Genomic DNA, 12,029 nt, shown 5'->3' on the forward strand with positions numbered 1-12,029 from the left:
AAACAATCATGTCAACCCCCATGTAACTTTTTATGTGATTTGTTATGCCAAATGTTACTCCTGAACTAATTTAGGCTTGGCTAAACAAAGGGACTGAATACTTATGCAACGACTACATATATAGTACCAGTCAAAAGTTTGGACACCTTCTCATTCAAGGGTTTTTCTTTATTTTTACTATTTTCTACATTGTAGAATAACAGTGAAGACATCAAAACCATGAAATAACACATATATAATAATGTAGTAACCAAAAGTGTTAAACAAATCCAAATATATTTTAGATTCTTCAAAGTAGCCACCCTTTGCCTTGATGACAGTGTAGTGTCGAGTTAATGTTGCTAATTATGCTCTGAAACAAAGGAGTCCGCTTATACTGAGCTTTGATCATAAGTTTTATTCATATCACAAGATGACAGAGTCCCAAAAGAATAAGTCTGTTCTAATGTTCTTTGTCTCTAGCCCATACTTATAATCTTTACAAAAATATGGGTGGCTCCCTCTACTGTCCAATCACCTGTCTCCAACAAACAGACTCCCTCTGTTCTATGGGGTGTCACTCTAAAACGGCTCTGAAACTGAATAAACATCCTCTCAGGTTCCACTTGAAAACATTAGCAAAGTCATAATTCATCATACACTACAACAGCTTTGCACACTCTTGGCATTCTCTTAACCAGCTTTACCTGGAATGCTTTTCCAACAGTCTTGAAGGAGTTCCCACATATGCTGAGCACTTGTTGGCTGCTTTTCCTTCACTCTGCAGACCAACTCATCCCAAACAATCTCAATTGGGTTGAGGTCGGGTGATTGTGGAGGCCAGGTCGTCTGATGTAGCACTCCATCACTCTCCTTCTTGGTCAAATAGCCCTTACACAGCCTGGAGGTGTGTTGGGTCATTGTCCTGTTGAAAAACAAATGATAGTCCCACTAAGTGCAAACCACATGGGATGGCGTATCATTGCAGAATGGTGTGGTAGCCATGATTGTTAAGTGTGCCTTGAATTCTAAATAAATCACAGACAGTGTCACCAGCAAAGCATCTCTCCTCCATGCTTCACGGTGGGAACTACACATGCGGAGATCATCCGTTCACCTACTCTCCGTCTCACAAAGATATGGCGGTTGGAACCAAAAATCTCAAATTTGGACTCATCAGTAAAAATAAAGAAAATGGAATGAGTAGGTGTCCAAACTTTTGACTGGTACTGTCTGTATATATATATATATATATATATTTTTTTTTTATTATCTACAAAAAACCTTTTCTTTATTTTTCACTTTGACATTACAGAATATTTTGTGTATATTGTTGACAAAAAAAAAAGACCATTAAATCAATTTTAATCCCACTTTGCAACAATAAAATGTGAAGAAATCCAAGGGGGCTGAATACTTTTGCAAGGCACCGTAAGCCCAAAAGACACAAACGAAGTTACATTCTAAGAGGGTGTGAGCATTTAATTAATCCATGACATTATTTATTATATTACCTCACTGAGGACTTCCGTGATAATTCAGATGAGACATCCCACAAAAGGAATTTACCGCAAATATTTTAAAATAACAGGACCATGTGAAACCATTCACAACGCTACCACATACAGTACTCACATCTGCTCGTTGGGTATCAGATATTTCTTAGTCTTAACAGGTAAGACCGCTGACAAATCACTTTGAAAGACAATTGTTTTTGGGGCAGTTGACTTACAGCATGTCATCAATTAATAAAAAATAAAAAATAGATTTCTGGTCATTCATTGGCTGTGTTCTAGAACATCAAATCTGCAATGTGGGTAAATTGCGACTGACTCATCTACAAATATACTGAACAAAAATATAAACACAACAATTTCAAAGATTGAGTTACAGCTCATATAAGAAAATCAGTCAATTGAAATAAATTAATTAGGCCCTAAATCTATGGATTTCACATGACTGGGAATACAGATATGCACCGGTTGGTCACACATACCTTAAAAAAAGGTAGGGGCATGAGTCAGTATCTGGTGTGACCACCATTTGCCTCATGAAGCGCAACATCTCCTTCGCATAGAGTTGATCCGGCTGTTGATTTTGGCCAGTGGAATGTTGTCCCACTCCTCTCAAAGGCTGTGCGAAGTTGCTGGATATTGGCAGGAACTGGAACACGCTGTCATGCACGTCAATCCAGAGCATCCCAAACATGCTCAATGGGTGACATGTCTGGTGAGCATGCAGGCCATGGAAGAACTGGGACATTCAGCTTCCAGGAATTGTGTACAGATCCTTGCGACATGAGGCCGTGCTGAAACATGAGGTGATGGTAGCTGATGAATGGCACGGCAATGGGCCTCAGGATCTCACCACGGTATCTCTGTGCATTCAAATTGCCATCGACAAAATGCAATGTGTTCGTTGTCTGTAGCCCATACCATAACCCCACCATGGGTCACTCTGTTCACATCAGCAAACCGCTCGCCCACTCGTGGTCTACGGTTGAGGCCGGTTGGACGTACTGCCAAATTCTCTAAAACAACATTGAGAAATGAACATTCAATGCTTTGGCAAAAACTCTGGTGGACATTCCTGCAGTCAGCATGCCAATTGCATGCTCCCGCAAATCTTGAGACATCTGTGGCATTTTGTTGTGACACAAAACTGAACATTTTAGAGTGGCCTTTTATTGTCCCCAGCACAAGGTGCACCTGTATAATGATCATGCTGTTTAATTAGCTTCTTGATATGCAACACCTGTCAGGTGGCAAAGGAGAAATGCTCACTAACAGGGATGTAAACAAATGTGTGCAAAATTTGAGCTAAATAAGAGTTTTGTGCATATGGAACATTTCTGGGATCTTTTATTTCAGTTCATGAAACATGGGACCAACAATTTACATTTTTAGTTTATATTTTTGTTCAGTGTAATAATGAGTAGTTAGGTGATGCAGTCGAAGTTGTTATTCACTCTTCAGTCCCAGACATCTTCTTCTGATAGAGGACCAGATCCTTCACCTCACTGGTCAGGGAGACCAGCTCCTTCCGGATGGCCTCTGCCTCATCCCCGTCCTCTGGGTTCTCTCCCTCCCCCTGCTTTTGCTTCTTGCCCTGGCTCTGGCTCACCAGCTGCTTAACCACCAGGGCCTGGTAGCCTGTCAGCAGCCTGTGCTGCTCCTGGAACAACAACAACCACAATCATCCACAACCTTCAGCTTGAAGTAAAACTGTCAATTGTAACAGGTCCAAATTTGAGAGCTGCATGAAAAAAATACCACCATACAACAGTGTATCTCATAGACCCCAAAACATCCCAATTACTTACAAGGTGACAAAGATACATACAGTGGGGGAAAAAAGTATTTAGTCAGCCACCAATTGTGCAAGTTCTCCCACTTAAAAAGATGAGAGAGGCCTGTAATTTTCATCATAGGTACACGTCAACTATGACAGACAAAATGAGAATTTTTTCTCTCCAGAAAATCACATTGTAGGATTTTTTATGAATTTATTGGCAAATTATGGTGGAAAATAAGTATTTGGTCAATAACAAAAGTTTCTCAATACTTTGTTATATACCCTTTGTTGGCAATGACACAGGTCAAACGTTTTCTGTAAGTCTTCACAAGGTTGTCACACACTGTTGCTGGTATTTTGGCCCATTCCTCCATGCAGATCTCCTCTAGAGCAGTGATGTTTTGGGGCTGTCGCTGGGCAACACGGACTTTCAACTCCCTCCAAAGATTTTCTATGGGGTTGAGATCTGGAGACTGGCTAGGCCACTCCAGGACCTTGAAATGCTTCTTACGAAGCCACTCCTTCGTTGCCCGGGCGGTGTGTTTGGGATCATTGTCATGCTGAAAGACCCAGCCACGTTTCATCTTCAATGCCCTTGCTGATGGAAGGAGGTTTTCACTCAAAATCTCACAATACATGGCCCCATTCATTCTTTCCTTGACACGGATCAGTCGTCCTGGTCCCTTTGCAGAAAAACAGCCCCAAAGCATAATGTTTCCACCCCCATGCTTCACAGTAGGTATGGTGTTCTTTGGATGCAACTCAGCATTCTTTGTCCTCCAAACACGACGAGTTGAGTTTTTACCAAAAAGTTATATTTTGGTTTCATCTCACATTCTCCCAATCCTCTTCTGGATCATCCAAATGCACTCTAGCAAACTTCAGACGGGCCTGGACATGTACTGGCTTAAGCAGGGGGACACGTCTGGCACTGCAGGATTTGAGTCCCTGGCGGCGTAGTGTGTTACTGATGGTAGGCTTTGTTACTTTGGTCCCAGCTCTCTGCAGGTCATTCACTAGGTCCCCCCGTGTGGTTCTGGGATTTTTGCTCACCGTTCTTGTGATCATTTTGACCCCACGGGGTGAGATCTTGCGTGGAGCCCCAGATCGAGGGAGATTATCAGTGGTCTTGTATGTCTTCCATTTCCTAATAATTGCTCCCACAGTTGATTTCTTCAAACCAAGCTGCTTACCTATTGCAGATTCAGTCTTCCCAGCCTGGTGCAGGTCTACAATTTTGTTTCTGGTGTCCTTTGACAGCTCTTTGGTCTTGGCCATAGTGGAGTTTGGAGTGTGACTGTTTGAGGTTGTGGACAGGTGTCTTTTATACTGATAACAAGTTCAAACAGGTGCCATTAATACAGGTAAACGAGTGGAGGACAGAGGAGCCTCTTAAAGAAGAAGTTACAGGTCTGTGAGAGCCAGAAATCTTGCTTGTTTGTAGGTGACCAAATACTTATTTTCCACCATAATTTGCAAATAAATTCATTAAAAATGTGATTTTCTGGAATCTTTTTCCTCAATTTGTCTGTCATAGTTGACGTGTACCTATGATGAAAATTACAGGCCTCTAATCTTTTTAAGTGGGAGAACTTGCACAATTGGTGGCTGACTAAATACTTTTTTCCCCCACTGTAACTATTTATAGTGTAATAACACTAGCAATATAGGTAGATTATAAATGAGAACCAGGAGGAGAGGGGGCAGTACCTCAGAGATGCGGCCCACCAGAGTGCCTATGATCTGGGGGACACAGCGGCCGGGGGCGTGCAGCATGCAGTGGGTGCTGGCCTGGAAGAGCAGCACGCTGGTCAGGTGGAGAATCAGGGCTGGGTCCTCTGTGTCCTTCAGCTGCTCTATCAGAGCCTGCCGGTGCAGGAACAGGGCCTGTCTAGTGGACAACAACAACACACACACACACACACACACACACCTGTCAGCCAAGAATGTGAGGCACCTCCAGTCCAGGTCCATGTTTATGGACAGCAGATGAAATGCTGAAAGTCTAAAGCAGGATGATAAATGGTTTTACCTCTCTCTTTTCTTATCTCCCTTCTTCAGCAAGAATCCACAAACCTCAACCGCGGTTTCTATATTAGTTAAAAAATCTTCAATCGTCTGAAGAAAAGATCAATAGTGTCAGAAATCCTTTCCATACATACATGAATCAGAACAATCTCAAACATTTGTGCTTACTACTAACATCTGCAATAATCATGTAAACCTCCAACTACTAAATGAACATAACTGACCTTTCCATTCAGACTGTTGTGCACCTTCATAAGAGGCCCTTTGGTTTCCTCTGGTAACTTTCCTAATATCTTCACTCTCACCTAAAGACAGAGATACACCATGATTTATGGGAATGTACAGTACATTCACAAAGCCTAACTGAATAACCCAACCCAAACTAACAGGACTGAACGGGTATGGAATGAGAAGGCCGAGAGGAGAACTAACCTCGTTGGTGATCGAGCTGGGATTCTCTGCTGACATCATGAGTTCAGCTGCCATGAAATTCACCAGGATGTTGGTGACGTCTGTGCACACCGTCTTCAGGACGTGCTTGGCAATGAGGACCTGGGTCTCATCTGCAGGGGGTCAAATATCTCAGTTGATGTTTATTCTGCGATAGTATATTTTATGTTTTGGTGGTGAGGACCACCTCTACATCTGAGGGGGTAAAATAAAGCAGTTTACCAGAGAAGTGCTTGGTCCCCTTCTCAAAGAGCCTAATGTTGTTGTACAGGTTGGAGAGCTCCTCCTGGAAGTCTTTCACACTTCTCTTCTTGGTCACCCCGGTCGTGGAGCTAGTGGAGGACATGAACACAGTCCGAACCACATCCTGGTAGGTCTTTGTCAAAGGCCTGCAGACAGCACAAGACTCTTACATGTTAAAATCAATACATTGATGCACAATGTTTATTTTGTGTGTTGAGTGTGGGGGTAAATCCATTGTGCTTGACAGTGATTTGGACAGGAACCCTTACCTTACTAAATGTTCTGCCAACTCTGAGAGGATTTCTTCAGGGCAGTCGCACACTCGCCCTTCTAGGACAGCTGCTATTTCCTCCAGCGCCATGAACGGGACTTCAGTCGGTTTGTTACGATCTGCAAAAGAGTAAAAATAAAATATAATTGGTCTCATGGGGTTATCTTTGTCTTACACCAACAGACTTAAGCACCCAGGGGAGCCATCTCTTCAAACACAACCGTTAACATGTTGTTACATAGAACTGCCTCACTGAACAAACAATGTAATACTGTACATTAATTGAAATAAGGTTTTAATGTGCGACAGTGAATTCAGTGTGGAACAGAGGCTACATAATGACCGTAGTCATACTGTATGTGAAAAGAAAATGTATTAGAAGGTATTTGGTTGATTTGTTATTGAATAGAAATGTATAGAAATTGTATAGAAATGCTTATAATGGTAATTGGAAACACCCTTATTGTTATGACACCTAGTGGCTTATTGTGGGTTTACCTGTAGAGAAGCATATAAAGGGGGTTATGGGGAAAGATGGCGTCAGGAACAATAATTAGGACAGGTGTGCAGCCCATAGAGAATGATAGAGGACTCTAGTGGCCAAAAGGCCGTTTTAGCATGGGCAGCGCCATTGAGGGCTTCCACCATTTTAATGTAGTCAATTGGGTGGGACTTCCAACTTTATTGGCTGATCCCTTCTGTGACCCTGTTGGAGTCATGTCCAACCGGGTCATCAGGAGGGATCAGCCAATCGTGAAGAACATTTACTATTTCAAAATGGAGACTGCCTCAAAAGGTGCTGCCCGTGCGCACAGATGCCATAATGGAAACTAATATAGGCTTTTTTTTTTTTGCATTCTCCATGGTGCAGCCTTATAGGAATAGGAAGACTTCATATAGCAAACGTTTTTACAGTTTCATTTGGACATTTCTTTGGGACTATTTTACTTTACCATTCATCAACCTTGGAATCTGTGTGGCAACTCTGGACAATGTCATTGTGAGTAATACATTATAATAATAATAATAATTTAACTGCAATCAAGAACTCAAGTATCATCTATGGAAACGCATATAACCAAGTCTGTATTTGGCGTCTAAGGATGAACTCTAGGAACCTTAGCTACTACATTAGTAAAATACTTTCTAGATCGAATGGAAATATGGACAATCCAACAAAAGAACGTTCATCTGAAAATGTTTGCGCTGCATTGAATCGAATTGGAAGTTTGCTGAACAATGGAATGCTGTGCTCGGATCGCCGTGGTGAGGCTTCATGGCAAGTATTAAATGCACAGCATATTGATCAATCTCATTGTGAGTAATACATATAATTTATCAGCAATCAAGAACCGTCAAGTCTCATCTATGGAAACGCGAATAACAAAGTCTGTATTTGGTGTCTAAGGAAGTGGCCTTTTTGAACTCTAGGAACCTTAGCCACTACACATACTTTGTGGGATGACCACTGTCTCCTCGTCGCTGTCATCGTCCCTCCTGCCCTTCTTCTTGGTTTTGCGTATCCTGACCTCTCTGGCGTTGCATCCTCCACCACCTCCTTTACAGCCACTACCCTCTAGGAAGCAAAACAAGAACAGTCAACCAATGAATGAATAACAGGGAACTAAACAGGGATCAAATCTCTTCAACCACCCAGTAGAAAATACCTGGGCTGAAAAGAGTTTACAGCCCCATGTCTAGTTGATAACCTAACAGACATTTTATAGAGGGATTACAAAGAGGCCTGTACTACCTGTAGTCTTCCTCCTCCTCTCTGCCTCCCTTTTCTCCTTTTTGGAAGGTGCTGTGTTTTCTGTCATCATAGAGCCTTGCTTGAGATCATCTTCAGTTATCAGGAAAACAGGGTTGTTCTTGACTTCCTGAAAGAGAACAGCATTGAATTGATGACGTGGAGAGGAGACACAGCTATATGTCCCTATCAAAAGACAATCACAGTTTTGGCCCATCAGGCAACTTCATGACAGGTGTGTTTTACCTTCTGAGCTTTATGCTGCATGGCCTCATCAAAGAGAGAGAGACAGTTGCTAATGAACTTCTCGCTGACCACCACAGTGTCTCCCAAGATCCTGGCAGTCGACTGCACGTTGGTCTTTCTCATGGCCTCGTTGATTATGATGCCAACGTCCTCCATGGACAGACAGCTGGGCAGAATGGGCTACATGTCAAAAGTGGGGGAGCACATGGAATACTTTAAGTGAGCAAGGCGGAGTAACTCAAGAAAACGAAGAGATTATTATATTTAAGCAAATTTAAGAAATGATGCAATAAATACATTGGTGCTTTGGCAGAGAATGAAGTACAGGAAGGTTTGTATGGACCTGCACATCTATCCATGTGGCAGAGTTGACAGCCTCCTCCACAGAGGCCTCCACCTGGTCTACTAGGGCCTGGCCTACACATGCTGCCCTAAGGAACAGCAGCTTGCTGGACTTGAAACGTTTCTTGATGTAGCTCACTGGGTCAGGGATGCCAAGTCTGATCAAGGCATCAAACTCTGTGTGGAGGGAACAGAGGGAATGTTTTAGGGTACAAATCACATTTTAGGCAGAATTCCAGTACGGAAATTATGGAAAAAAATATTGCAACAAATAATTGTAGTATAGCCCTTGAATAATTTAAAGGTTAGAGTACCCAAGTATCCATTCTGCTTGAAGAAGGAGTCCACCCAGGTGTTCTGTGTTTTGGAGTAGATGTCAGGGATGTAGACAGCTTTGTCCTGCCGGCCCCCGACCACAGTGCCTTTCAGACGGCCAGTATTCACCAGCTCCTCCAAAACAGCTGGGGAACAACGGACCAAGATGAAAAGTTAGTTGAACGACAGCATGACATAAGTGCATTTGTTTGATTAGGCCTACTCAAAACATTGATTGTACTGTATATGAACACACAGATCAAACCATTATACACCCAAAACACACAACAGCTTGGTTTGAATTTTAACACAACAGAACGAATAGCTACTTACAGTAGAGAAGATGTTCCTGAAAACCATAGACGGCAATCACGTTACTGACTGGTGTTGGCCTACACAAGGAGATCAAATTCATTCATTATTATGAGCAGGGCGAAAAAAATAAAAGAGAGCAAAAAAGCAAGAGAGGAAAAGATTTGGATGAAACCTACCGAGTCACTGCACTAAAAAGCCCACGGATGCGAGCTCTGTGGCGAGACACGAACGCAGGGGTGAATAAGACTCCCCTGTTGTACTCATCCATCTGGCCATGGATGACTTTCCCAAGGCGCTTCGACAGCTCCTAGGAGACAAAGTGGTTAACATTTTAGATAAGAACTGTGTACATGTCCACAAATGCACCTCAAGCTGAAACCTCAAGCTGAAGACGAAGCACACATACACACTACTGAAAGGATACATGATTAATTGCACATAGTTTGAGGATGGTATTGGTAAAGATACAGAGGTGGCTCTTTACTTCAGTCAGGAAATCCCCTGGAAGGTCATAGTTTTTACATAGTTCTGGGATGTTCACCAAGCCAGCCTCTTGTAGTTTATCATTCACCTCCTCAGAGACACGATTCAGGTAGTTTCTAGAAGACAGAGGGAAATCAGAACAAATCTGATAGCCCAGTAGTTGACAGTACAACAATGAAAAATATATCATGTGAAAAGGTCCTACTTACTCATCGATCAGCTGCCCCAGCACCAGTTGAACGCTTTTATCAGATCTTGCTATGTCATTTGCTCTAGCCTCAACATGGACCCAATCAACATTGATAATCTGTAAACAAGAATAAATACACATTATTGTCTGACAGACAATATGGTAAGTGAAATAAAACATATCAACTACAGTGCTGCACACTAGCAAAATGAATTAGTAGTAATGCACACCTTCTGTAGGTCCACAATGTTGACCCGACCTTTAGAAAGCAAATACAAGAGAAAATACATATCACCATCTTTTCCATAACTTTTTGTCCATGTCAATTAATGCAGGTGTATGATAAACCTTGAACATCTATGCAGCCATGAACTGAGATGAGTGCAACACTTGTTTGAAGACAGAGGCATTGAAATCAGAAGGTTGTCTAGCAGCCAACTGACCTCCATGGATGTAGTGCTCATCCCTTATCTCCCTACTGATCTGAGACGGGGTGATGTACTCCTTGCCATCAAGTGTGTGTACCACATCCAACTTCTTCTCTGCAACCAGTTTGGCAACGATTTCAATGCAGTTTCTCTCCGACAACCTGGGAATGAGTTACAGTAGAAGAGGGATTTACACACAGAGACCCTATAAATCTGATCTATATCTAATTCAACTAATTTAAAGGCTTGTGGGTCTCCTGATACAGAGTATCAATGGCTTGCTCTAGCAGCAGTTTCCCAAAGGCCCAGGTTGTTATATTATGGTTTGGAAACTGTGGTAATACAAGATTAGTCCAGCTAAAAACTGCTGCAGGAAGACCGTGGGCACAGATAGCTAGCTACTAGTATAGCTGTCCTGGCTAAATTGGTACAGCCAGAAGTTCAGCCCACCATAGTTTACGTTAGCTCCTACTCCTAGCTTAGCTAGTTCATTTGCTAGCTTCACGTTAACGTTCCATCAGTTAGCAAGATAGCTAGCAATCAATCAATATCCATTGTTGTGCTTAGCGATTTAGCTAGCCAACAATGGATTTAGCTAGCCAAATAGCTAGGACTGTAGTTATAGATAGCCATTTTGCACTAGCCAGCTTGCATTACCTCTGCACTGTGTCAGCAAACTGTGCTCTCTGAAAATCCGCTGCCAGACGTCTGATTTCTTCCCAGGCGGCTGCCATTGTATTTGTTGGCTTCTAAAACTGTTCAATTGTATAACTGTTTTAGTACAGCTTTGCACGGAGGTAAACTTCAGCTTTATGACTATATTGCCACTACTAGCTAAACCATGTTGTGTAAAGTACAGCAAGGAGGCTAGTGATCCACAAAATCCACACGTCAACATACTACGGAAAGCATGTGAGTCCAAAAAACGCCACCATTTATTCCACCCGTTTTTCCCGCCACACCTCCTCCTTCCTCACTCGTGACGTCACGGAATTCAATTAATCATCATCATCATCATCATCTGACAACTGAACAACACATCTTTGGGAAAACATCAAACAAACACACTTTATTATTGAGTCACACAAAAAACACAATTCTAGTTTGTGAATTTCACTGATTCACACACATTTATTATCAAGCTCAGTTGGTAGAGCATGGCGTTTGCAACGCCAGGGTTGTGGGTTCGATTCCCACGGGGGTTTGAAAAATAAAAAAAATAATGTATGCACTCACCTAACTGTAAGTCGCTCTGGATAAGAGCGTCTGCTAAATGACTAAAATGTAAATGTAATAATGGCCTAATTTCATAAAAACTGCTTGAGAGCAGGAAATGCAAGCTTTCTACAAATGGTTTGATCATCCACTGTTGTAAATTGCTCACTGAAAACCAGCCTACAAACAAATTGGCTTATTGAAAGACGAAATGAATGAACCCTTTGAGCAACCCTTTTTGGTTCCAGGTAGAACCCTTTTGGTTGCAGGTAGAACTCTTTTGGGTTCCATGTGGAACCCTTTCCACAGAGAGTTATACCCGGAACCAAAGAGGGTTCTACCTGGAACCAAAAAAAGGGTTATCCTATGGGGACAGCCGAACCGAAGAACCCTTTTGGAACAATTTTTTCTAAGAGTGTACAGAAGAGATTACAAGGATGGAAATTCTGCTGAAAAACATGTTGGCAGTTTTCTTAACAT

General features: G+C 42.2%; 1 protein-coding gene across 1 annotated transcript; it reads right to left on the bottom strand.

The window, feature by feature from the left end:
* Positions 1 to 2,822: 2,822 nt before the first annotated feature.
* On the bottom strand, positions 2,823 to 11,276 carry LOC311106584 (E3 UFM1-protein ligase 1-like). The gene is made up of 19 exons (XM_084148966.1): positions 10,992 to 11,276; positions 10,350 to 10,495; positions 10,137 to 10,165; positions 9,926 to 10,023; positions 9,718 to 9,832; positions 9,410 to 9,540; positions 9,252 to 9,310; positions 8,918 to 9,064; positions 8,605 to 8,780; positions 8,262 to 8,441; positions 8,019 to 8,145; positions 7,719 to 7,841; positions 6,264 to 6,384; positions 5,974 to 6,140; positions 5,734 to 5,864; positions 5,526 to 5,606; positions 5,306 to 5,391; positions 4,984 to 5,164; positions 2,823 to 3,153 (listed from the first exon to the last, which is right to left on the bottom strand). Exons 1-19 carry the CDS (start codon positions 11,066 to 11,068, stop codon positions 2,944 to 2,946), a joined length of 2,385 nt encoding a protein of 794 aa, XP_084005092.1. The 5' UTR covers positions 11,069 to 11,276; the 3' UTR covers positions 2,823 to 2,943.
* Between the last annotated feature and the right edge of the window lie 753 nt (positions 11,277 to 12,029).

Source organism: Coregonus lavaretus, assembly GCF_964263955.1.
Source record: "Coregonus lavaretus genome assembly, chromosome: 31".
Taxonomy (NCBI): domain Eukaryota; kingdom Metazoa; phylum Chordata; class Actinopteri; order Salmoniformes; family Salmonidae; genus Coregonus; species Coregonus lavaretus.